At 53.5% G+C, this 26013-nt stretch overlaps 1 protein-coding gene across 1 annotated transcript in view; it reads left to right on the plus strand.

Annotated features, from left to right (window-relative positions):
• Positions 1–22128, plus strand: part of OTOG (otogelin) — a 94737-nt gene extending 72609 nt beyond the window's left edge. The window contains 17 exon segments of the mRNA XM_040639797.1: positions 4535–4718; positions 7047–7267; positions 7476–7614; positions 9067–9261; positions 9474–9686; positions 10233–10304; positions 10473–10580; positions 11201–11302; positions 14321–14419; positions 15537–15577; positions 16724–16799; positions 16889–17067; positions 17809–17913; positions 18050–18169; positions 19373–19418; positions 21765–21844; positions 21928–22128. Coding sequence (XP_040495731.1) covers positions 4535–4718; positions 7047–7267; positions 7476–7614; positions 9067–9261; positions 9474–9686; positions 10233–10304; positions 10473–10580; positions 11201–11302; positions 14321–14419; positions 15537–15577; positions 16724–16799; positions 16889–17067; positions 17809–17913; positions 18050–18169; positions 19373–19418; positions 21765–21844; positions 21928–22128 — 2181 coding nt within the window.
• The last annotated feature ends 3885 nt before the right edge of the window (positions 22129–26013 follow it).

Below are 26013 nucleotides of genomic sequence, written 5' to 3' on the forward strand. Positions count from 1 at the left end.
TTTTCAGCCTGCCTTCTGGGGGAGGGGCCTGCCACGCCGATACTCAGGCAACCCTGTTTGGGTAGAGTCTCCGTGTCCCCTGCGAGGGGGGATGGGGATGGCCACACTGTGAGCCGGTATTTCCAGGCTTTTGTTCTCCGGTGGCTTTCCCTGGCGGTTTGCTGTGCCTCTTCTGAGAGTCAGAGCAGCAGTGGCTGAATCTCAGCCTCTGTCTCAGAACAGAGGGATCACGGACAGTTCTCCACTGATGTTCTGGCCACTTTAACTCCGTTACTGTTGGTGCTACTCAACCCTGCAGCATCTGGAATGTGCGCCCCACACCCGGCGTCCCAGCCCTCACTTCCCGGGCCGGTACGTCTCTGTCCTTTGTGTTTTTAACACTGCCAGCCGCCAGCTGCCAGTCGCCTCCGTGCGCTCCCGGAGCTCCCGGTCTCAGTCTGGTTCCAGTGAGCGCACCGGAGCTCTGTGAGAAGCCTGGTGGCGTGCGCTCCCTGCTCACGGTCCCAGTCTGCTCTCTCGCGGGTGACACGTCTCTGTCCTTTGTGTTTTTAACACTGCCAGCCGCCAGCTGCCAGTCGCCTCCGTGCGCTCCCGGAGCTCCCGGTCTCAGTCTGGTTCCAGTGAGCGCACCGGAGCTCTGTGAGAAGCCTGGTGGCGTGCGCTCCCTGCTCACGGTCCCAGTCTGCTCTCTCGCGGGTGACGGTCCCCGAGTCCACCTGCTCCCCTGTGCAGGTGGCTACTGCTTCCCGGTGCCCGAACACGGTGGCTCCCTCCCCCTTCCGTTTACCTTCCGATATCTGTGCGCGGTTTCACGGCTCCCCGCTTAGTACCTCAATACTCAGTGCTGGAGATGTTCATTTGTAGAGATCCAGATGTATCTTCCTGCATCTCAGGCTGATTCTGTGGGTGTTCAGGCTGGTCCAGTACCTATCCAGCTTGACTCAGGGGACCGGTTGAAAAAGGGGTGCCCTACTCCCCCACCATCTTAACTCCCTCTAAGGTTTGTTTTTTTTTTTAAGATTTTATTTATTTTAAAGAAAGAGAACGATAGTGGGGGGAGAAGCAGAGAGGGAGGGAGAGGAAGAGGGAGAGAATTTCACGCAGACTCTGTGCTGAGTGCCAAGCCTGATACAAGGGCTCAATCCCACAAACCTGAGATCATGACCTGAGCTGAAACCGAGTCGAGTGCTTAATGGACTGAGCCACCCAGGTGCTCCCTAAAAAAGTTTTCATCTCACCTTCATTTTTTAAAGATATTCTGAGTTTAGTATTGTATGTTGGCTTTAATTTTACTTTCAGTATATCAAAGATTTTGCTCCACTGTCTTTTCTTTTTAAATTGAGGTAAAATTGACATAACATAAAATTAATCATCAATCTCCCTAACTCCTGGCCACCAACAATATGCATTCTGTCTATAGATTTGCTTATTCTGGATATTTCATATAAATGGAGTCTGCAATATGTGATTCTTTGTGTCTGGCTTCTTTCACTTAGTATAATGTTTCTGATGTTCATTCATGTTGTAACATCTACCAGTACTTCCTTCATTTTTATGGCTGAATAATATTCCATTGTGTGTACATACCACAGTTGTTTATCCATTCATTCATCACTGGCCATTTGGGCTGTTTCCACCTGTTGCCTATTGTGAATTGTGCTGCTATAAATTTCTACTGTCTTTCACCTTGCTTATTTCCAGTAGGAAATCTTCTGTCATTCTGATCTTTCTGTCACTGTGATTCTTTCCCTACATAGTGTGTCTTTTTTTTTTAACTGCTTTTACAATTTTCCTTCTATCACTGCTTTTTTTTTTTTTTAAGATTTTATTCATTTATTTGACAGAGAGAGAAACAGCCAGAGAGAGAGGGAACACAAGCAGGGGGAGTGGGAGAGGGAGAAGCAGGCGCATAGTGGAGGAGCCTGATGTGGGGCTTGATCCCATAATGCCAGGATCACACCCTGAGCCAAAGGCAGACGCCCAACGACTGAGCCACCCAGGCGCCCCTCTATCACTGCTTTCAAGCAATTTGGTTAAGACATGCCTGGTAATTCATTTCTCTTTCAGAGACTCCAATTACACATATATTAGGCCAGTTAAAGTTGTCCCACAGATCACTTATGTTCTGTTCATCTTTTTTTCAGTCTTTTTTTCTTTCGTGTTCCATTTTAGATAATAGCTATTGCCCTATATTTAAGTTCATTAATATATTCATCTATGGTGTCTAATCATCTATTAATCCCATCCAGTATAGTTTTCATCTCTGACATTTATTGTATTTTCCATCTCTAGAAGTTTGATTTGGGTCTCTTTGTATCTTCCACATCTTGCTCTAAAAATTTCGTTTTCCTTTATTTTTTTGAAATTATGGAATAGAGTTTTAATGATTGTTTTTATGCCCCTGACTACTAATTCTATTATATTTATCATTTCTGGGTCAATCTAACTGATTTATCCCACTTTATTATGGGCTGTACTTTCCTGCTGCTTTATGTGACTGACGATTTTTTTTATTGGATTACAGACATTGTGGGTTTTGCCTTGTTGAATGCTGGATATTCTTTTCTTTTTTAAAAAATATCCTTCAGTTTTGTATTAGTTATACAACTTGGAAACAATTCAATCCATTGGAGGCTTGCTTTGTTGAGGGGAGCCCATGTAGTTTTATCCTAAGAGGATTTTAGTCTATATTTTTCATTCTAAGTAGTGATTCCTCACTCTTGAAGCAGTAACCTCCTCATCCTCTACCCTCCACCCTAAGTATATTTGCTCTGTAACTGGTGGTGTCTCTAACTCTTCCCAGCCCAGTGTGACACCTGGGAATTTTTCTGTCAACTCCTTTCAGGTGATGGCTTTCCTAGTCTTAAGTAGCTTTCCCACATGCATACACTGGTTAGTATTCACACACAGGGTCAGGACAGGGTCAGAGAGGGAATGTCTGCAGAACTTCTGATCATGTGCACACGCTCTCTCTCTTTCCCTTTCTCTCTCTCCCCACTTTTTCTCTTTCTCTCCCCAGCTCTCTTCTCTTCAGCATTTTGTTCTGCAAACTAGCTATCTTGGCCTCCATGAACTCCCAACTCTTGTCTCATAAACTCAGGGAGCCCACCAGTCTGCACCTGGGTTCCTTCTCTCTTTCTGCACCATGGGCTGGAGACTACTTCTTTTTTTTTTTTTTTTTAAGATTTTATTTATTTATTTGACAGAGATACAGACAGCCAGCGAGAGAGGGAACACAAGCAGGGGGAGTGGGAGAGGAAGAAGCAGGCTCATAGAGGAGGAGCCTGATGTGGGGCTCGATCCCACAACGCCGGGATCACGCCCCAAGCCGAAGGCAGACGCTTAACCACTGTGCCACCCAGGCGCCCCTGGAGACTACTTCTAAGCAATAACTGGGCAATCAAAAGGCTCACTTCATTTGTTTCCCCTTTCTCAAGGATCATTCTCTGTGATGCCAACTGTTCAATGTCTGAAAACTATTGTTTCATATACTTCGTCAGGTTTTTTGGTTGTTTAAGGAAGGAGGATATATCCAGTCCTTATTATTCCATCTTGGTCAGAAGCTAAAGTCCAAGTCCTTAGTTTTGAAAATTTGTCCTTTGTCTTTACTTGAACTCAGGGTTCTATGAACACAAGTGAGGATCCCTGAGCTTCAGATATGAGTGTTCATTCCCAGAACTAGGAGACCACTCCAGGTTCATGGAGCCCTGTCCCCTCTCTGCACGGCTAGGAAGGCTCAGGTTGAGAGCACCAGGGATTTCCCAAGGTCAAAGTTTTCCAACACAGAAGTTTCTGTCCTGGATAATTTGCAAAGTGGTTAATAAAACAGTGATTCTTGTAGGGGAGGGAGATACAAAGTCATTATAAATATTTTAAGGTTCTAATCTTTTCATCTCCCATTTCTACAAAGTAAAACTAATAATCCAGAGTACATACAAATTTCACCTTGTCAGTGTGTAGCGGAAGTTGTAGCTTTGAATGTAAAGTGTTTGAGAGAATTAGGGTGTGTTGCATATTTAACAAACATTGATTGAGAACCCAATTTATGTCGGATCCAAAGGCAGGTGCTGGGGATTCAAAGTTGGATCAGCCAGAGCGTCTGCCCTTAAGAAACTCAGAGTCCATGAAGGAACAAACAGATTCTATCTTAATGGCCAGCGTAGAGATGAGGAGGCCCCAGAGAAGGGGTGCCCAAGCTAGAGGCTGGAGAATTAGGGAAAATCTCCCGGAAGAAATGATCTGAGCAGAAACAGGAAAGAAGAGGGTGATTAGAAGGCCTCAAAGTGTGTGTTTGTTTGGGCTCAGGGATGCAGCCTGCCTCCCATTGTTGTATTTTTTTTTTTATTATTTTGTGCTCATAAAAATGGCTTTAGAATTCTTGGGTGCCACTTGGACAGTATCTTGGCCACATGTACCTGAAACAGAGCCTGTCACATAGCTTGATACTGTTTGTTGGATAAATGCACGGATGGACGGATGGACGGATGGATGGACAGATAAGCTGTGCTCACATTGAACACTCTCCCCCGACAAGGTGACTGTGGACTCACAGCCTGTCTGGCCCCCTGTGAGCAGACACGGATTCAGAATCGAGGACACAGGCCACATGTATATGATCCGGACGCCGTCACACGTCCAGATCCAGTGGCTCCACAGCTCAGGACTCATGATCCTGGAGACCAGCAAAGCCAGTGAGGCCCATGGCCGTGGCCTATGCGGTGAGGTGGGACCCAGCTGGGGGAGGGGGGATGCTTCTTGGGTCCACCTCTGCCCCCGACACAGGTTCCCCTGAGGGGACCCAGGGAAAGCCGGGACAGAAGGCCAGGCCAGAGGAGGTACCAGCATGGCTGCCAGGGCAGAGGGACCTAGTGTCTAGCGTTCTGGGGCTGCCAGCAGGGAGATGGCGCAGGGCTCTGGCCTCGGCCACTTGTCACTTTAACTGGGATTGTCTGTCAGCTTCCCCGATAGCTTCCTAATGCCGGATAATCCTTCCTGTCTGCATTGGCCTGGGCACTTCACAAAGCACTTCCAGCCCCTGATCTCACTTATTGCACATCATCCACACAACACTCCAAAGAGATGACCATTGAACTAAATAAGACACGGGGCTCAGAGAGGTTAAGTGGCTTGCCTCAGCTCACACAGCAGAGCTGCTGCACACATAGAACCAGGGCTCTTCAGACCACAGCATGACTGCAGGAGCATGCCCTAAGGGACTGGATGTATTTTGATAAGGAAAAGGCGTGCAGGGGAAGCCTGAGTGTGGACTGCTGCTCCCCACAGGGCACTCCGTGACAGACGGCCATGATTATGATGATGGAAGACAGAGGAACACTTCTGTGTTCCATAAATGCATAAATCTGCCCCGTTTCGATCATTGACGCTCGCACCCCTGTACTCAAATTGCCCTCTACATGTGAACGGACACGTGTAAGTCTGTTCCCTGCTCACTCTTTTATTTACTTACCATGTACCAGTCACAGGACAGATAGTAGGCAAAACAGACGAAATCACTGTTTTATGAGACTTCTGTTCTTACTGACTTACTGATACAAGCATCTCTCTTTACACACACACACACACACACACACACACTCACCCGCAGCACCGCCACCACTCCACCATCTTTTTCTCACCATTTCTTGCTTCTGCTGTTTATGCCCGGCAAGGAGTGCTGTGCGCAGTAGTAATCCCCTCCCTAAGAGACCTTCCTGACACCCGCCGGTGACTCAATGCCAAGACCAAAAATGCAACCACTGGGACCATTGATAAAATCTGAAGGTTTTGTAGTAAATCATGCTTTAGGTTCATGAAACCAGTGGCTGGAGGTGTCAGAGCAGAAGTCAGCTAATTTATCTCTGTTTTATTCAAACTAACACTTAGCCTCCCAGGCGCCCTGCTGGGCAGCTGGGGTGGGGGGGACACACTACTGAGAGAGTGAGAAAACCGAGTCTTTGCACTCAGAGGCAAGACAGCCCAGCAAACCACAATCTGTTCTACAGAACTGGGAAGGTCATGGACGGGTGCATCTGAAGGGCTCTTGAAAGAAGGACTTCTGAGAGAGTGTTTCAGGCAGAGGGAGCAGCATAAGAAGGTCAAGGGCAGGGAAGTGTGTGTTTGGAGCCTAGAGCGTGAGAGATGAAGCTGGAAGTTAAGGTCATGTTAGAAGCTGTGACAGAGAAACTTCAGCCCCACCCCCATTTCAGTGCCTTCCAACACGGCCGAAGTTTATTTCTGGCACACACAAATTCCCAGGTGGGGACTCCTTCCACCTTGTGGCTCTGCCGCTCTCAACACAAGCTTCCAACTCCACTGCAGGAAAAGGAGTCAAGGAATGTTGATGGACCGGGCGGGCCGTGGTGCCCTTCACCCTCACTTTCCTGCTGTCGGCTGGCACTCAGCATGGGCTCCCCCAGCCCCAGGAGAGCCTGCGACAAGCAGGCTAGTGAACTGCCTGGGGAAGAAGAGGAAACGGGTGTTACACTCAGCTAGTAATCTCTGCTAAAGCAGATTTTTTTTTTGGAGTAACTTTTAATTTTCATATAATGTCAGAAATAGTATAAAGAACTCCCATGTACTTTTTACTCAGATTTACCAAGTGTTCATATTTTTGCCCCATTTACTTTTCCTGCCTCTGTGTGTGTATAAAATACACACATATGTACACATACATGTATATGTATGTATGTATATATACATATATGATTTTTGTATATGCACTTTTCTATATTACAACATATATATATATACACATATATATATATATATATATATATATATGCATTTTTCTGAGGGATTTGAAAGTATGTTTGAGACACCATATCCCTCTATCTCTAAATACTCTGGTGTGTCTCTGAGGAACGATGACGTCTTCCTACATAGCAGGTTTCTTAGGTTCTCTGTGCCTCATTTTTCTCATCTATAGAAGGGGGATAATAGTGATATCAGCCTCAAATAATTGCCGTAAGGAATATGCAAAGCGACACCTGGGGACCTGGGAGTGGTGGTGATAATTTTAGCTATTGGGATAATCTGCCCCTTTCCAGGTATCTGTGATGGGGATGCAGCCAACGACCTCACCCTGGAGGACGGTTCTGTGGTGGGTGAGGCTGAGGACCCCGCTCCCTTTCTGGACAGCTGGCAGGTGCCCAGCTCCCTGACCTCGGTGGGCCAGACCCGCTTCCGGCTGGACAGCTGTGCCACAGCTGACTGCTCGCCCTGCCTTCGCATGGTGTCCAACCGCACCTTCAGCGCCTGCCACCGCTTCGTATGTACCCGCTGGGCCCAGCGTGGGGGACCTCCCAGGCTCGGGGTGGCGGCACCTGCCTGCAGAGGGCAGCTCCCAGAGGCGTTGAACTTGGGACCAGATCAGGAGTCTTCAGAAGCTGGTCGTTGCCCCTGGGCAGGGCTGGGAGGAGCCGGCCCCGGGATGTGGGCCATCAGGGTAACCAGCGCTGTTGCATGCCCGTGCCCAGGTGCCCCCCGAGTCGTTCTGTGAGCTGTGGATCCGGGACACCAAGTACGTGCAGCAGCCCTGCGTGGCACTGACGGTGTACGTGGCCATGTGCCACAAATTCCACGTGTGCATCGAGTGGCGGCGCTCTGACTACTGCCGTGAGTCGGGGGTCTGAGCGGGGGTGGGGAGGATGGGCGACTCCTCCATTGCTTCTGATGCTCCCACCCCCTGTTAATCATTCATTCATTCATTCATTCACTGATATTAATTAATAATTCGAGAAATATTTTGTAAATGCCTCTCTAAGCAAATGAATAAATCAACACATTTATTTTTATTGTAATTTAGATTAATAAATCAAATGAATATCATCTGCTTATTATTTAATTTATCTGAATCTCTTTGCCTCATCTGTAAAATGAGGAACGTAATCATAGCTCCCCCCAGGGTCATCTTGAAGGTGACAGGAGGTAATGTGTGCAGAGTGCCTCACACAGGCCCACCACATGGTCACCGTCCAGGAAATATTCGTTCCTTTCTCTTAATTCTTGGTCATCTTTCTCTTCTTTCGCGCTCTCCCCTCCTTGCCTGAGAAGGGACGTGAGATCCACCCCCTCCCCACCCCATTAAGTTTGCATTAGTGGGATAGACAGGGGTGGACCGGCCTAGGGCAGCCTGATTTATAAATGTGGACACATCCAGATAGGCAGGAAGCAGCTCACAGGAAGACCACGCCTAGAATATGACAGATAAAAGATGAAAGGACAAAGTCATTGAGAGTAGTGTTTTTCAAACTGTGCATATGAAATCAACTCTGGGGGTCAACATCATATTAAAAATATGCAACAGAATAGAAAACGCAAGTGTGTACTATACCTAGAAAGAGTAAACATTGTTTTGTGAAAAAGTTTGTTTCAATATATAAGTAATGCTCTAAAAAAAGATAAAACATATATGTGTGTGTATATATACATAGATATAGTTATAGATATCAGTAATTCTCAATCCCAGATATCTTTTAAAATCACCAGGGAACGTCGAGAAGTATGAATGCTGGGCCCTACCATAAGAGGTTCCAATTCAGTTGCTCTGGGGTGGGATCCTGGCCAGGGTATTTCAGAAGCTCCCAAATGTCCTCTGTGAGGACCACTGTTTGAGGTTCGAAGACCACTGTTCTGCATGCCCGTGTGTATTGGACCACAATGTAAAAATCTACTTTTTACCATCAAGAAAATTTGAAAACACCGATCTAGAGCAAGGATTTGGCAAACGTTTCCTATAAAGGGCGAGACAGTAAATAATTGAGGCTTCTCAGGCTTTATGGTGTCTGTCACAATTACTCAGCTCTGCCCTTGGAGCGCAAAAGCAGCCAGATACAACAGGCACGTGCCTGGGCGTGGCTGTGTTTCAATAAAACTTTGTTTGCAAAAACAGGTGGGAGGCTGGATTTGGCCAGGGGCTGCACTTTGCTGTCCCTCCCCACGTAGATAAGGGAGGCAGCGACACCAAACCCCTTCGCACTCTCTGCTGGGGCTCAGGTGCTGCTCTGAGGCCCCTCCTCGCTCTGCCTGGGGTCTGAGCCAGGCCTGGTGCCCACGGTGCCCCTGCAGCCTTCCTGTGCTCCAGCGACTCCATATACCAGGCGTGTGTGGCAGCCTGTGAGCCCCCTGAGACGTGCCAGGATGGGCTGCTGGGCCCGCTGGACCCAGAGCAGTGCCAGGTGCTGGGCGAGGGCTGCGTCTGCTCTGAAGGCACCATCTTGCACCGGCGCCACTCGGCACTCTGCATCCCCGAGGAGAAGTGTGGTAGGTTCCTTCCCTACCAGGGTGGGGCCCTCCAAAGCTGACCTCACCCTAGGGTCTCCTCATCCCACCTGCCACCCAGGGCCGAGACCCATCTGTCTCCCTCCAGGTCTGCTTTGGGGGTGGTCAGTGTCCCAGGGAGGGTCAAGCCTGGGACTGACTGGGTCTCCCCACCCGCCTCAGTCCCCCGTGCCCCGCCGTGTCCCCCACTGCAGCCTGCACCGACAGCACGGGGGTGCCTCGGGCCCTGGGGGAGACCTGGAACAGCTCCCTCAGTGGGTGCTGCCAGCACCAGTGCCAGGCTCCCAACACCATCGTCCCAGTGGACTCGGGCTGCCCGGGGCCCCGCCCTGAGACCTGCCCACGTTTTGGGGAGGTGGCCTTGCTCCTGCCCACCGAGGATCCCTGCTGCCTGGGAACGGTTTGTGGTAAGTCCCACCCTTCACTTCCCTCCACCTCCACCGTAAGATGGTTAAAAGGCTCCGGCTCTGCCTGCCGACCTTGATGGGCAGGACAAGGCCTGAGAAAATGAAAGGGTCTTGTGGGGGGTGTGTTGTGAAGAGTGGAGAATACCGCCTGGGGTACAGGAGCCCCCCCTCCCCCACCCCACAAAGCAGTGTGGGAGCCGGCAGCCTGGACCACTCTTTCTCCACCACTGCCCAGCACCTTAGTTGATTCCGCTGTAGCACGAGGCTCATCATCGTCCCCACTTTCTGGGTTGTTGGGAGAATCTAGAAGTTAATACTGATCTAGGACGGCAGCTGGCACATGGCCCATCTCGATGAATATTAACTATTAATGCTCTTCTGTCGAGCCCTGGACCTTCCGTGTGACCCTCAGAGGCCGCTTCCAGGAACGTGGGTCCTGGGGGGATGGAGGAGAAAATGAGGACAAGCTGTCTAGGTGCTGGGCAGTACTGGAGGCTGGGGGTGGTCCCAGCCTCCAGGTGACAGGCCCTGTGGCCCCTGGCCCAGTGTGTAACCAGACTCTGTGCGAGGGCCTCGCCCCTACCTGCCGCCCAGGCCACCGCCCCAGCTACAGCTGTGGTGAGTGGTCCAAGGCGGGGAGAGCAGGGGGAGGGGGAGCCCTGCGGCTGGGGTAGGGGAGCTCTGGGGGACGGGTTCTGGCTGGGGATTGGGGCAGAGCTGGGGTGGGGGCCTAGGCATGGCCAGACAGGGTCTGCTCCCAGCACTTAAGTTCGGTCTTTTCTGCAGAGTGTGACCCAGACCTGTGTGAGGCAGAGCTGGTCCCCAGCTGCCGCCAGGACCAGATCCTGATCGCCGGCCGCCTGGGGGAATCGTGCTGTCCCTCTTACTTGTGCGGTGAGCGGACATGCCATCAGCTTGCTCAGCTGGATCCCAGCCATCCCCTTCCTCACCTGTTTCCTGGGTCAGCTGGGAGGAAAGGGTGGGGGTCTCAGGTGGACTGGGCCCAGGAGAGGGGTGAGATTCCCGTTCATGATGAAGGGAAGGAAGAAGAGGAAACCAACCCGGGCTTCACCCCATCCATTACTAGAAGGAGGATGTTGGTGTGTGTTCAGCGTAAGACTTTAGGTAGACAGGAAGGATCTAGATTCTTGCTCCAGGACAGGCCTCATGAAGCCACGAAAGACTGCTTGAGTCCAGGGGCGCCTGGGTGACTCAGTCGTTAAGTGTCTGCCTTAGGCTCAGGGCGTGATCCCAGAATCCTGGGATCAAGCCCCTCATCGGGCTCCCTGCTCCCTGGGGACCTGCTTCTTCTTCTCCCACTCCCCCTGCTTGTGTTTCCTCTCTCGCTGGCTGTCTCTCTCTGTCAAAAAAAAAAAAAAAAAGACTACTTGAGTCCAGCTCCTGTCACAGCCGGGTTTACGTACCCTCCCCCCACCAACCCAGCAATCTGCTCTGTACCAGGACCCCAGGAGGGGGACTGCCCGTGACGGCCGTGGCCCCTCTCCCCTCCCCAGCCTGTGGCGACTGTCCAGATCCGATCCCCGAGTGTCAGGAAGGAGAGGCGCTCACCGTGGACAGGAACACCACAGAGCTCTGCTGCCCTCTGTACGAGTGTGGTGAGTCCCAGCTGGACACAGGGACCATAAGGGGCTCCAGGGACATTTATGTGCCACCTGGGCCCCTTCACAATGTCCTTCCTTGGGACCGATGGGAGTTCAACAGGGAGCCACAGGGAGCCCCCAGGGAGTGAGCTCCAAAGCACGGAGCCGCCAAACCGGTGATGGATGAGGAGGCCCCACTGGGGCCACTGGGCCAGGCCGTGGGAGCCGGATGGTGCAGGTCCAGGCTGGGACACGGATGGCACTGAGGCTCCAGGAGGAGGTTCCCTGTCCCTTCCCTCGGGGCCCCCAGGGCCAGGGGAGGCCTAGGTTGAGGCCACCCCAACCCTCACAGCACTGACTCACACACGGCTTCAGGGCCCCTCTTGCCCTGTGTGACCCTGGCATCTGCACATGGAGCCTCCATCCCAGAAGACCCTGCATCTCGAAGCCTCTGAAACCCCTTCTGATATCTTTACAGGACATTGTACCTTAATCTAGTGTGTACTGTGTACCTGGTGCCTTAATAGTGCCCATTAAACAGGGGATAGCCAGCGTCAGGGACTTAGGAAAACCTGATGGGTGAGAATTAACACACTGGTTGAATTTAAAGATGACTCCATTTACCAAAACTGCACACTGATTATAGGAAAAATGGGCGTGAACCTCGCCTGCACAGAGCAGTGCAGGTGAGGACTGTCTGCCAGGAGACTCCAGGGGCAACCCTGATGGCTTCAATGTCAGAAACCACCTTTGAACAGTGTAGACTACCATGGAGCGTGCCCCGGATGACCTGGCCACACTGCGCCAACTGGCTCCACCTGGGGTCTCTGAGGCCACTTGTCCCCAAGTGTTCACAAGGCTGCTGTGAGCGGAGGCTCAGCGTCCTTCCTGTTGTCTTTTCTCTCCTCTTCCTGCATGTCTCTTCCTCTGTCCTCCTCAGCCTCCCTCTTATTCACGTGGCTCTCCGTGGTTCTCAGGAGGAAGTCTGGTCATGTGGAGTGAGGACAGGCACGGCCACTCAGTCATGGTTTTGCGCCTCAGTTCTGCCATTTACGAGTGTGGCCCGGGGCAAGTCACTGACTCTGAGCCAAGGTTCCTCAAGGGTAGAATGGTGCTAATAATACCTTGAGGGGCTTTCGCGAAGACTGGAGATAATGCATGCGAAGTACCCAGTGGTCCTTGGCATACAGTAGGTGCTCAGGAAAGGAAGGCTAGCGCTACTACCACTTCTCGCAACCCTCACTGTACTTTTATTATAGAAGCCCTGCGTGTGCCTCATGGAGGGAAGAAAGTGAAAGTACTTTCTTCTAGCGTCCTACGTATTCCACTGTCAACACGTTAGAATATATCCTTCCACGTATTCTCTGTCTTTGCGTGTGCGTAACCAAAACGAGATCGTACTGTCCATGCTTTTTTTGATGTTTTATTGTTTTTATTAGAGTATAATTAATATACGTGTTGTATTACTTTCAAGTGTACGACACAGTGACTCAACAAATGTGCACAGTACTCAGTGCTCATCGCGATGAACGAGGTCACCATCTGTCACCGTACAATGTCGTTACAATATTGTGGACAATATTCCCTGTGCTGTACTTTTCATCTCCGTGACTTCTTTATTTTAAACCTGGAAGTTTGTATCTTAATCCCCTTTACCTCTTTCACCCAACGCCCCTGCACCCCCACCCCCGACGACTGCCAGTTTGTTCTCTGTATTTAAGAGCCTGTTTTTTGTTTGTTTGCTCATTGGTTCTGTTTGTCAGACTCCACGTGTAAGTGAAATCAGGTGGTGTTTGTTTTTCTCTGTCTCACTTAGCATCATGCCCTCTGGGTCCCTCCACATTGTCACAAACGTGTATCTGCTCCCTTTAACCCGCTGTTTTTGGTTCATGTTAATACATTTTCAGGTTAAATCAGACCCCAACCAGGACCGCACATTCCTGTTTTGTCTCTTACGTGTCTTTGAACATAGCATAGGCTCCTTTTTCTGCGTGACATAAAATTACAGAGTTTGGGCTGGGGTCCCGCAGAAAATCCCACCTTCTGGGTTTATCCGTTGCTTCCTCTTGGGACTGTTTACCTTGTTCCCCCGTCCTCTGTACTTCCTGTAAACCAGAAGTTAGATCTAAGACTCTGGATGCGAGTTGCAAGTGTGGATCTCGACAGACGCGAGCTTCACAGTACGCGTCACATCACGAGACACAGACTATCTGGTCGAGACACGGTAACTGAGGCTAACGTGGGTGCTGCACAAGGGTGGTGACTGTCCCATGCCGCCATCTTGCATTTACATTTTCTTCCTTCATCCAGAAAGGAACCCATTACTTTGACACTATACAAAGGTCCTTCTCCCCCTCCACCTCGTAATTTTTTGAGACATCTGTCGATAATCCTTACCCATGCCAATTTTTTTTAAAGGAAATCAGATAAATCTTACAGTTTTCAAAACCTCCCCTTCAGCGCTGCCCTCACACCTCCCCTCCCCACCACAAAGTTGTGCCCGGAAGTCCCTCACTCCTTGCCTTGTCCTCTCAATAAATGAGAAGATCTGAGGAACCCCAAACTAAGAGGGGAAGCCTGAAGACTAGGATAAAGGGAAGTGTGCACCCTGGAGTGTGGTATCCCTGAAGCAGAGAGGGCTCAGGGTGGGCTACAAGGGTATGGTTTCCACAGGGTGGGCAGAAAAGTGTTCTCTCGAGGGAACCGTTCCCAGCTGTGGAGCTTGTGCTGGTCCCTGGCTCCCATCTGACCCCTCTTCTCAGGGTGACACAGAATCCAGGGGAGGCAAGGCCCCGTTGAGTGACTTTAGGTTTTGGCATTGTCATATTGCTAATGCCTCCTCAGAGCGGAACTAAGGAATTAGTTCTATGGGGAGACTCCAGGAGCACGGACTTCTTCCCTGGACTCCAGCCCTGGAGGGTGTCTAAGGACATTGGGGGGGGGACCCCAAGGAGGAGCCAATGTTGCCTTTCTGGGGGCTTCTGCTCCAAGGTGTCTGCAGCTGATGTGCCCCCTGCCTCCCGTCCCTCACAGTGTGCGAGAGCTTCCGCTGTCCCCAAGTGCGGTGTGGCATGGGCACCGCTCTGGTGGAGGTGTGGAGCCCGGACCGCTGCTGCCCCTACAAGTCCTGTGGTGAGTCCCTGGACGGGGATGCCCTACCCAAAGGCCGAGATCCGGGGCCCCTGCCGAGAGGGGGGCAGGGGAGGAATCCCCCCCCCCAGCCGCTGTCAACCTGCTCGGACTCTAGCCCTCTCGGATCACCAGAACCTCCTTCCTAGCCCTGGCATCCCATCTCTGGGGGCTTAGCATTCCTACACCTTTTTCTCCCCAGGTTGAAAGAAGGAAAAAAAATCCAGCTCCCTGGTCCCAAAATGTTTTTCCATCTCAACAAAAGTCTTTATTGCAGCTGTTAGTAAACATGATCTTTGTTAAAATTTCCCTCAACCCCTTTGGGAGCCTCCGTGATCAATAACGGACAGCAGTGAGCTTCGTGTAAACACGGTATATTTAAAAAGAGCTGAGAAGCGATTTCGCATTTTATTTCACTTGCCTTTTTTCCGGGCCTCCAATGTCAACTTCGCCCGGACAGAGACTCTCGTCTGTTTTAGTCATTGCTTTGTCCCCAGAGCGCGGGAAAGCTCCAGCATAGAGTAGGGGCTTACAACCATTTGCTGCAAGAGGGAGGGGCCCAGGAGAGTGTTCCCAGCCAGTCTGACCCTGCACTCTCCTCGGTGAAGCCGGGGCGGGTGTGTCTGTTGGCTTCCCTGCCGCTGGCTCCCCCGCAGCTCCCAACAGGACCAGCCTGAACTGGAAGGCTTGGAGCAGGAAAGCTAAACTGGCTGGGATATATATTTGGGAAAGATAGTTGGTCAGAAGCTCCACTCCTGCCTCCTGGAGAGGCCCCACATCTACTCCAGAAAGGGCTCTCAGGAGGATGGGGCAGGAGGAAGCCCAGATGACAAAGGGAACCTATGATTGCTCTGTCTGCCTGCTTAGCCTCATGGAGTGGAGCTTAGAACTAGGACCCATCCCTGCCCCCCACCTGCCCTATGGGGGAGCCACAGCACCCATGCTGGGCGAGGCTGAGATTTTGGCTTCCTCCCCCCAACCCCCACCCTGACGGGGCCTGAGGCTGTGCCCAGGAGGGGCTACGAGGGAGGGAGCGGTGTGGGGGCCCAGGGAGACTTCTGCCTGGACATCTCCTGGTGGTGAGAGGTGAGATGGGTCCTGGCCCCCTCCTGTTTTTCAGAGTGTGACTGTGACACAATCCCGGTGCCCCGGTGCCACCTGGTATGGAGACCCTGCTTCTCCCCACTCTCTGCGATCTGCTTCCCCCTTTCCTTTCCACTCTGTCCCATCCCCTGGAGACCCTATTCCTTGCACGTAGTGCAAAGAGCCTTGGATTGCAAGTCAGCATCCTTGTCCTAAGCTCTGCTTTCGGAACACAGTGTCTGCATTTATAAAGCGGGCGGGCTCATGGTTCAGCATTGTGGTGAGCAAGTACAACAGTGATGATGTGGCGGTGGTGGGGACGATGGCGATGGTGGGGTCGATGGCGGTGGTGGGGACGATGGCGGTGGTGGGGACGATGGTGGTGGTGCGGATGATGGCGGTGGTGGGGTCAATGATGGTGGTGGGGATGATGGCGGTGGTGGGGCTGGTGAAGAAGACGATAATGGCAATGATACTCTTAGCGGCAGTTAACGTTTACTGAGAGCTAACTATATGTCAGGAACATTCCTAGGCCTTTTATGCATAGTGTCAGATTAATTCTCATGACAGCCCAATGAGGTTGATTCCATGATGAACTCAGTTATACAAACAAGGAAACTAAGGTTAAGGTCATGAAGCTAGTAAATCACATCCGGATTAGAACCCAGGAAATCTGACTCCAGAGGCCATGCCCTTCGCCACCAGGCCGCATGGCCCCTGAGGGAAGGGAAAATACTTTTAAGAAATGTGAAGTTATGTTTAAAGGGTTTTTTTCACCATTTTCTGGATTATATATATTCTCACCCCCTTTCCCCCAGCACACATTTCCTCTCATTTTCTCCCCCTCCCATTGCTCCTCTTCTCCCTTCAACTGGTGAAGGAGGAGGGTAAATAGTGTGAGCCATGCAGGGTTCTTGGCTGGCAGCCATGCAGTGGTCCCTCGTTGAGGTGGCCTGTGGGTGCTTGGGATGAAAGGAGAGCCCTTAGGCCCTGGGAGAGGACACTGGGGGGTGATTCTCAGTGGGGAAGCCACACTGGGAATTTTTCCCTTGGCTGGGGAGTGACTGAGCTACCTGGGAGCCAAAGGCCCCCAACCTTGCCAGCCCCCTCCCCATCCACCCCAAGGAGGCGGCTGACAAAGACAAGGGCCCGGGAGGCAAACTGCTCCCAAGGGTGGGGCTGGGCTTCCGCACCCCGGGTGCTGACTGCCTCTGCCCCACCCAGTGGGAGAAGTCCCAGCTGGACGAGGAGTTCCTGCACAGCGTGGAGAATGTGTGTGGCTGCGCCAGATACGAGTGTGGTGAGTGGGGAAGGGAAGGCCGTGGGTAGAGCCAGGGTGGGCCAGCCGGGCTCTCTCGGTGACTGTGGCCATCCTGCGTGCCCTTCCAGTGAAAGCCCCCGTGTGCCTGAGCCGCGAGCTGGGGGTGATGCTGCCAGGCCAGACCGTGGTGGAGCTCTCGGCAGACGGCGTGTGCCATACCTCCCGCTGCACTGACGTGCTCGACCCTCTTACCAGCTTCTATCAAATCAACACCACCTCCGTGCTGTGTGACGTCCGCTGTGAGGCGGTAGGTGGGGGGGGGGCGGTCAGGGGCTGACCTGGGCGACCCTGGGTGCTCCAGGGTCAGAGGAGCCTCAAGCTTTCTAGGCACGTCTGAAGAGTAGGCCTGGGGGGAGGGGCCCTTCAGAGACCCCTGGGGAAGTGAAGCGCAGGCTGGGTTGGGAGAGGTGGGGAGGTGGACAGCTAGAGGGCAGGTGGGGCCAGGGCGGGTACTGACGGAGAGAAGGCCTCCTGGGAGACACCTACTTACGACTGGCACTCTCCTTGTTGCTCCGGTGTGCGCGTGTGTGTTGCTACGGTTGTTGGGCACTTCTGATGCCCGCTATCTAGGCTAGTGACTGGCTTTAGGAAAAGCTAACGAGGGTGGGGGGTGGAAATACTCCCATTTGTCAAACGAGAAAACGGAGGTTTAGGGAGGTCCAGTCACTTGTCCAAATTCCCACAGGGACTGGGACTCAAACTGAGGTCATTGTGCAGCCAGAACGAGCACGCTTGATCACCAGCCATGCTGTCTCTGAAAGGGCTGGAAATGCTCTTCGACCCCGGGGGCTGGGTCTAGGAACAGCGGTGAGGGAGGCTTAAGGAAGATGTAGGATGACCTTCCTGTCTGAGATGAGAGCCTCGGCGCTCCCTTTCTGCGGGGGGCCTTCTCTGGGCTTTGGGCTCAGAGACCTCAGACAGTAGGGAAGGCAGGCGGGTGGAGGTGGGCACATGGCTGAGGCCTCTCTCGTCCTGCCCTGTCCTGCAGAACCAGGAGTACGAGCACCCGCGGGACCTGGCGGCCTGCTGCGGCTCCTGCAGGAATGTGTCCTGCCTCTTCACTTTTCCCAACGGCACCACCTCCCTGTTCTTGGTAGGCAGCCCCGTAGCTACCCCCCTGGGAAGGCGTGCCAGGGCCCGGGGGGCGGCCAGGGCTCAGGGCGAGGCTGTGTCGGGTCGTGGGCTGCATCTGGCCACGAGTCCCCGTCGGCCCCGTCTGTGCCCTCCAGCCTGGGGCGTCCTGGATCGCAGACTGCGCCCGCCATCACTGCAGCAGCACTCCCCTGGGCGCCGTGCTTGTCCGCTCACCCATCAGCTGCCCCCCGCTCAACGAGACCGAGTGTGCCAAGGTCAGTGCCGGCCTCCCCCCCACCAACATGCATGGCCTGAAGCCAGCGATATCAGCCGTCTTACTGGCGGGGGCGCGGGGGGCTCGGGGGGTCCTGTGTGCAGAGGTGAGGAGGGGTTCCCTGGACCCCTGCCCCCCCCAGCTCCACATCTCTCCCTGTAGTCCTACTCTGACCACATCACACCCCACATCCCCCGACCTCACACCGCTGTGCACAGAGGAATGCAAACGTGCACCCTCACACACACACGACACGGGCAGTCGGTCCCTCACAGACGCCACACACCGCTCGGGGCCCGTAACACCGCAGCCTGCCGGAGCGCACACCGGCACGGTTGCACGCCAGGGCACACACAGCTCACACAGCACGCGGATCCCCAGTCAGTCCTGGGATGGTCTCATGGCCCTGCCGCTGACCAAGCCAGCACCCAGCAGGGACAGCCGTCACTACGCGCAGACCTTGAGGGAAAGGATTTCCGGAGCGTTGGGTCATTGTTGCATTTTTGAAGCTCCTGAGATTACTATCGGACAGTGAAAGATTTCCGATCTTACCTAGAAAACAAATACACATACTCCCAGTCACACCCACTCACAATACAACATCACACGTGTACACAGCACATATATGCTCATAAATTCACACCCATATACACACACTTATTCACAAAGAATTGTCACATCATTGTTTTATCCATTTCATAATAAAGGAGGAGGGCTGTAAGGGATAATTGCCCCCGTTTTCAAGGTGGGGAAACTAAGTCCGGAAGAAAGGGGTGACTTATTCAGGACTGAGATAGAGCCCAGGTCACTGACCCAAGTGGGTCAGCCCCTGCACCCCTCCCCTCTCTGACCCTCTGTGCAGGAAGCACTAATGAGAGAACAGGGTGGGGCCTGAGGGAAGCTGCCACTGGAAAGATGGGGGGCCCACACCATATTAGCCAGTCTCCAGTCTTACTGGGCCCACAGGCCACCTTAGTGCCAGTGTCCCGACCAGTCATGTTAGCCCCTGTGGCTCTCCCATGGCCAGCCCAGGGGCCCCTTCTCCCTCTGGCCAGGGCCTGATGGACAGCAGGGCCTGGCACTCCTCTCCTGGGGCATCATGGGAGAAAAGGAGTCACTCTTGCGCTCTTGCTGCCTCTTGCTGGGATCTTGGCTCTTGGCCTGGGACGGGCTCTCCCACTCACCTCCCCTCCTCTCCCTCCAGGTTGGGGGCTCAGTGGTACCTTCCTTAGAAGGATGCTGCAGGACATGTGAGTGAGCACAGTGGAGGCCCGGGGGTGAAGGGGGACACTGTTCTGGTCGGGGGCCAGGGTATCATGTCAAGGCTCAGAGGGGCGGGTTGCTGGCCTGGCACTTCCTGTAGTGGCTCTTCAGGGATTATTAGACGAAGGGATAACAGCCCTACCACGGGGCTCATGACACCTGTGGAGATACGCAGATGGGTGGAGAGCACGCTCATGTCCCTATTCCAGCAAAAGGCCTCTGCTTCTTGGTGGAGACAGGGGACATCCAGGAGGTCAGTAATTCACCAGCTGCTCTCCCTCCTCCTGCCCCTGCCCCTGCCAAGACCCCCAGCAGAGGCCCCCCCAGTGAATTCTCCCTGTGGTCGGGAGCCCCCTGGGTGGGATTCAGGCCCATGGGGTCCCTGACTCAGTCTGAGTGAGAGCTCTGTGCATCTGTCCTCACACCTGGCGCTTGGAACCTGCAGCCCCAACCACATACGCATGCTGTTCCAGTCAGCTTTAGGACCTTAGCCTACATGCCGTCCCTCCCCCAAGGGTCCTCGGACTGTCCTTTGGAGGGACGTAGAATTTGGGACCCTTTCATATCCACCTCACATACTGCAGGAAAGCTGGGCTCAGGGCCTCATTGGCTGATCTCCGACCCACAACTCCTGTTGAATATTCCATGTGCTCCCGTGTGACCTGTGACCCATGTCCCTCTCCCCAGGTTCCCCGGGGACCCTGTTTCCTGTGGTCCCCGTTAGCCCCGCCTCTCCTCCCCGGGTTAGTGTCCACTGCCGCCCAGGTACTCCTCTCGGAAGCCCACAGAACTGCAGGCGCGCAGTCGCGGTGCTGTTCGCAACAATGTCCCTTCGACTAGGTGGCCCCAGCTCTGGGGGTGGGGGAGGGGCAGGCAGGGCCCCTGCTCCCCTCCTCTTGCAAAGGCCTTTGGACCAACAGTGCATGCTGGATAGCGAGCCTCATCCCCTGGGCTTGCATGGGAATGCTTCAGCCGTGCCTGCTCTCCTGGAACCCATCAATGCCCAGTGCTGCCACCGCTTTCCTCCCACTGGTCACTCGGCTGGTCTCGGTCCAGGACCCCAAGGACCACGGCCGGGACTGCCCTTGGGCCTCTTGCCGCCTAGAAGCAGAGGGGGAGGGAAAGGTGAACTTAGCGCTGGCCAGGAGCCCTCCAGCTGGTGTGGTGGGAAACCCGCTGTGGTGAGGCCCAGAGGCCAGAATCCCATCCCATTTCTGACGGGCACCCTGGGGTGACGGAGGGAATCCACGCATCAGGCAAATATTTATTGAACATCAATACGCCAGGCCCTGTTTTAGGTCCTGTAGACTCAGCGTAAGTAAGGCTTCATGGAGCTGACATTTTAGTGGGGCAGACAGAGTAATAAGTAAAATATGTAATAAGATGGATGCATCAGTTTTATGGGGATTGAAACTTAGACAGTTTGGGGGCCTCATTAAGAAAAAGCATACAAACTTACAGGTCCCATATCAGGGTGTGAAATTGAGTCTTTATTTAGAATGAGAAAAGAGCTCACAACAAGTTGTGGGAGGGGCTGTTTAAAAGAAGGCCCAAAGCTTCCATTTCCCCAGCAAAACTACAGGTGTGTCTCTGACCCAAGGGTGATGGTGCCCTGATAGAAATAAGGCAACGGAGGGGTCAGGGAGGGAACGTAGGGTGGAGGGAGGGAGTTGTAGTGCCGGCGGGTGCAGGAAAGGCTTGGGGAGGAGGTATGTGTGTGAGGGCATGAATGGCCCTGGGATGGCTTGTCTGCGGGAGGGGCGGTCCAGGCAGAGGAAGCTGCCTGCTAATCATTTTCCTTCCCTGTGACGACTGTGTGGGGTGGGCGAATCCGTGGCCCTGTCTGATGGATACGGAAACCCAGTGAGCCTGCTGCGCGAGCATCTGCTAGGGACTGGGGTTTCCATACATTCAGGAAATTGCTGGTTCTTTATCCTAGAAACTGTCTCAGAGTGGGAATGCTGAAGCTGGGAGAGAGGCGGGGCCAGGGCCAGGGTCACCAACAGGGGTTAGAGACAGGCATTGGGGCTGGGGCGGGGAGGCAGCCTGCCTGGTCTCCAAATCCTCCTCCTCCCTAGCCCAGAGCCCCCGAGGCCATCCAGACCTCATTCCCTGTCTCCCCTGCCTTCAGCACCTCCCCATCTTTCCAGGGCACTGAGTGAAAGGCTTTCTCTTTGCTGGGGAGGGGCTCTAACGCATGGGCACTAACACCAGTAGAGACACCCTCGAGCATGACACTAACTGCCCCAGTCTGGCCCATCGTGCTGCCCACATCGTGCTGCCCGCTGCAAGCACTTCTCAGCCACAGCTGTCCCCCAACCCTGTCCCCCCAGGTAAAGAGGATGGGCGTTCCTGCAAGAAGGTGACCATCCGTATGACCATCCGAAAGAATGAATGCAGGAGCAACACCCCTGTGAGTGGCGGCCACCTGGCGGTGGGAGAGGGGGCTTCGCGGGGTGGGCTGCACGGTCTGCCCCATGCACCTGCCGCCTCCAGGTGAACCTAGTGTCCTGCGATGGGAGGTGCCCGTCCGCCAGCATCTACAACTACAACATCAACACCTACGCCCGCTTCTGCAAGTGCTGCCGGGAGGTGGGCCTGCAGCGGCGCTCCGTGCAGCTCTTCTGTGCCACCAACGCCACCTGGGTGCCCTACATCGTGCAGGAGCCCACCGACTGTGCCTGCCAGTGGTCCTGAGACCCGGGGGCTGGGGCTAGCTGGACCGCCTCTGTCACCCCCACGCTCTGCTTCCAGCTGGCCCAGTGTGCCGGGGGACGGGCCTGGGGCGGGGGGGCGCTACAGGGTGGAGAGCTGGTGCGTGCCGAGCATGGAGTGACTGGCAGAGGCACAGGGAGTGACTAGAAAGGGCCACATCTGCCCATCGTGGCTTCTTCTCTGGCCTCCCGCTCCCACATACACGGGAAAGTGCCGCACCTTGAGGGCTCAGGGAACTCGACTCTGTCCTTGGCCGAGGTCTGGAATGGGCCCTAGGCCTGACTCTGGCTGCAGGGGGGAGGGGTGAGAGCTTTCCTGAGAAGCCAGGACCAGAGCTAGACCCAAGACCACATGCAGAGCCAGGATGTGGTGGCCCATTCTTTTTTGTCCCTTTCTACCCTGGGAGAACCACAGACACAGTAAAAGGAAAGGAGGCTTTAATTGCAACACACAGGCCTGGGTGGAGCAGCGCAGGAGGACTTCCCAGAGGCAAAGAGCGTGGGTTCCCAGGCCCGGGTCCTCTCACTAATGTCTGGGAGGTCAGGCCCGAGACGGGGGGAGTGGGCTCAGCAACCTTCGAGTCCGCTGGAGACCCAAGAGGGATGCCCTGGTATTCTGTCATTGACCTTGCAGTTCAGGAACGGATTTACAAGAACAGACCCATGCCTACTCCCTACGCGCCCCCCACTCCAGGCTTCCTGGCAGGTGAGCTGGCTCTTGTGAAGTGGTGGCGGGAGCCCTCAAGGGCCCATGATACCTTCAGCCTGGAAGGGCAGTGCCTGGCTTTGCAGTGTGCCTCTTCTCCAAGGACATAATAGAAATTGGTCTCTGGAGGAGCCTGAGTGTGAGTTTCGTGCGTGGCTCAGCGAATTCCTAGCTCTCTGCCTCGTGGGACAGTTTAGCAGGACAGCATCTGTCAGTGGAAAATGCAGGCCCTCTACATACAACTGGTCTCCCAGCTTTTGTCAGGGCCTTGTCCCTGAACCAGAGTGTCCTTCTTAAAGCCAGGGCTAAGGTCCCCTTCACACCAGGCTCTGTAAGTCACCTCCCCATACCACTTTGTGCTGCTGGTCCAAAGGGCATGGCCATGAGGTTCACGCCCCAACACTACCCTATGTCTGGGGAGGTGTGGCTGCCCTAGTGTCCCTAGGGTTGGGGTGAGAGGCCTGTGCCAGGACGGCCCCCAGCTGTTCCTGCAGCCTCTTTGTTCTTGTATCTATATTCTGGTTCTGTATCTAATAAACCATGGAAAGACACCAGGCTTCTGAGCATCTCTGAGGATGTCAGGTCTGCTTTGAATCTGAAGGAATTTCAGCTGTGAAGAGAAGACCTTATTTTATGGCCCCTGAAGGTCACTCCAACTTCTGCCCCACCTGTGCCCAGCACTGTGCCCCCACTGCCAGCGCCTGCCCCCACCTTGTTGGAACTGAGCTGACAGGAGACTGGCTCCCAAGGGAAGGGGTGGGAGGAAGGACGAGGACAAGGGGAGCTGGGGAGCTAGTGCCCCAGTGGGGGGGCCTCAGTTTGGACCAGCGGCCAGATGACTGTTCTTCTCCTACCTGTCACTGATGACCCAGCTTTGCTGACTTGGCCTTCCTGGGCTCCAGCTGGCAACAGCAGCTCCCCCGCGCCCGCCCCAGCCCCACCATGTACTCCTGGGGGGCCTCGCTTCTGGTGATCACACCCATCACTAAAATCGCGTATTCCTGCCTTTTCATCCGTCCTCACCTGCCCTTCCAGCCAGGCATCCCCTCCTGCCTGTTCCTCCTGGAAGCAACCTCCCACCCCAACCCTTTGGCCAAACATCCCAGTCCTGTTCCCCCAGCTTCCTCCTGGGAAACCCAACTCCTTTAGACTCAGACACTGCAGTGAAAGATTAACAAGAAGCAAATCGTCGCTCAGCGTGATACCCTGCTCTGCACTGGGGAGAAGACAGGAGACAGAGAGGAATTTAAACCTTGATCAATGTTGCCCCATTGCCCTCAAAAAGCCAGTACCAGCAGTGTGGATATCAGTGTTCATTAAAACAATTTGGACATGGTGATTCACATAAAAAATACCTCTACCCTTTAATGAAACTCTCAGATTTCTGGGCAGCTGTGATAGGCTGAAGGATGGTCTTCCACATATTTGTGCCGGGAGCCTCTGGATATGCGACTTGACATAGTAAAAAGGACTCTGCAGGTGTAAATAGACTCTTGATGTGGGAGGTGAGCCTGGATTATCCAGGTGGGCCCAGGGTAATCCCAAGAGTCCTCGTAAGATGTAGGCAGGAGGGTCAAAGTCAGAGGACCTGGGATGACAGATGCTGAGGTTGAAACAATGCACTTTGAGGTTGGAGGAAGGGGCCACTGGCCAAAGAATGCGGGTGACCTCTAGAAGCTGGGAGAGGCAAGGAACGGATTCTCCCCTGGAGCTTCCAGTAAGAACACAGGACTGCCCACGCCTTGATTTTTACCCAGTGAAACTGATTTAAGACTTCTGACCTCTGGAAGTCTGAAAGAATACATTTGTGTTACTTTAAGCCATTAAGTTTGTGGCCATTTGTTACAGCAGCCATAGAAAACTAATACAGCATCTAAAGAAGTAATTCATACAAGGAGGCAGGTGCCCAACTGTTTATTATAGCATTGTCTGAGGTTTTTTTTAAAAAAAAATAATAACAACTCTACGCGCCTACCAATAGGGAACGATTAGATCACCCGGTACAGCCACGCCATTGAAGATTATAGAGCTGTTTCATATACTGACACAGTGGGCTCTCCAGATGTCAAACAAAGAAAGATAATTGTGTGTCAATTTCCACAGAATGACCCACTTCATTTATGCACCTATGCAGGAACACACACACACACACACACACACACACACACACACACACCAGTCCCATTCCCTTGGAGGGTTTTCAGGACTGAGGAAGGACCTTCCTGGCTATTTGGGCCAGTTGGTTCCATGGCAACATTGGTCCCAGAGCATCCTGTTTTGTTCTGAGGGTCCCAAAGACTGTCACTGTGCATGGGAGGATGAAACGATCACCTCAGAATAGACTCAAGGCTCAAGGGGTATCCATGGCATCTCCCCCATCCCCACTCTCTTCCTATAATTTACAGCTTGAGGGAACGCCCCCAGATCACACACCAGACAGGTAAGGAAACAGAAACCCAGGACCCAGCCCCTCTGAGAGCTGGTAGCTGAACTCGGCGCTGCCCAGCCTGCGGCCCCCTGTGACATCTTTGCAAACACGAGGGGTTTTGAGCCCCAGAACCATCCCATTTTCCGTGCTTCGGGCTCAAGTTCCCACCCCGATTTTCTGGGCTTAATCTTCTTCCTGTGGAAATCAATAAGGACATTGTGATGGAATGATTCACGTTCAAGGTCAGGCCAGAGCAAATTGGAGGCGACATGCTGATTTTACCGCCCTCATGGAGTAGAGAGCCAATCCAGCTCACAGACCCCTTAACCCTTTCCTCACCACTCCCAACACTGGGTCAGCACCGGCCCAGCGCCAGCCTCCTCCCCCAGGCCTAGGACCCCAGCGCCCCTGCGCCCTGGCCTGGCCCCGCCTTTTACATCTCCCCAAAGCTCTGACCACACAGCCTTGGAGCCTCACACGGCACCTGGTAATTTGGGGAAGGCAGATGGCAATCACAGCCCTGAACCAAACAGGAGCAACCTCAAGTTCAAGGTCAGATGCTACTTGTATAAGTTCATAGGCCAGATTCTGCCCCAGGAAATCCCCCTCCCTGAAGCAAAGCTTTCCCCAATTCCAACCCTCTTTTCAGAGCTCTAGGTCCCCTCCTCCCTGCTGTCCTGGGCTGTCCCACCTGGTGGAGGAGAAGGAGGACTAAGTTTCTTATTTTTTTAATG

Source organism: Ursus maritimus, unplaced genomic scaffold, assembly GCF_017311325.1.
Source record: "Ursus maritimus isolate PB19 unplaced genomic scaffold, ASM1731132v1 scaffold_23, whole genome shotgun sequence".
Lineage (NCBI taxonomy): Eukaryota > Metazoa > Chordata > Mammalia > Carnivora > Ursidae > Ursus > Ursus maritimus.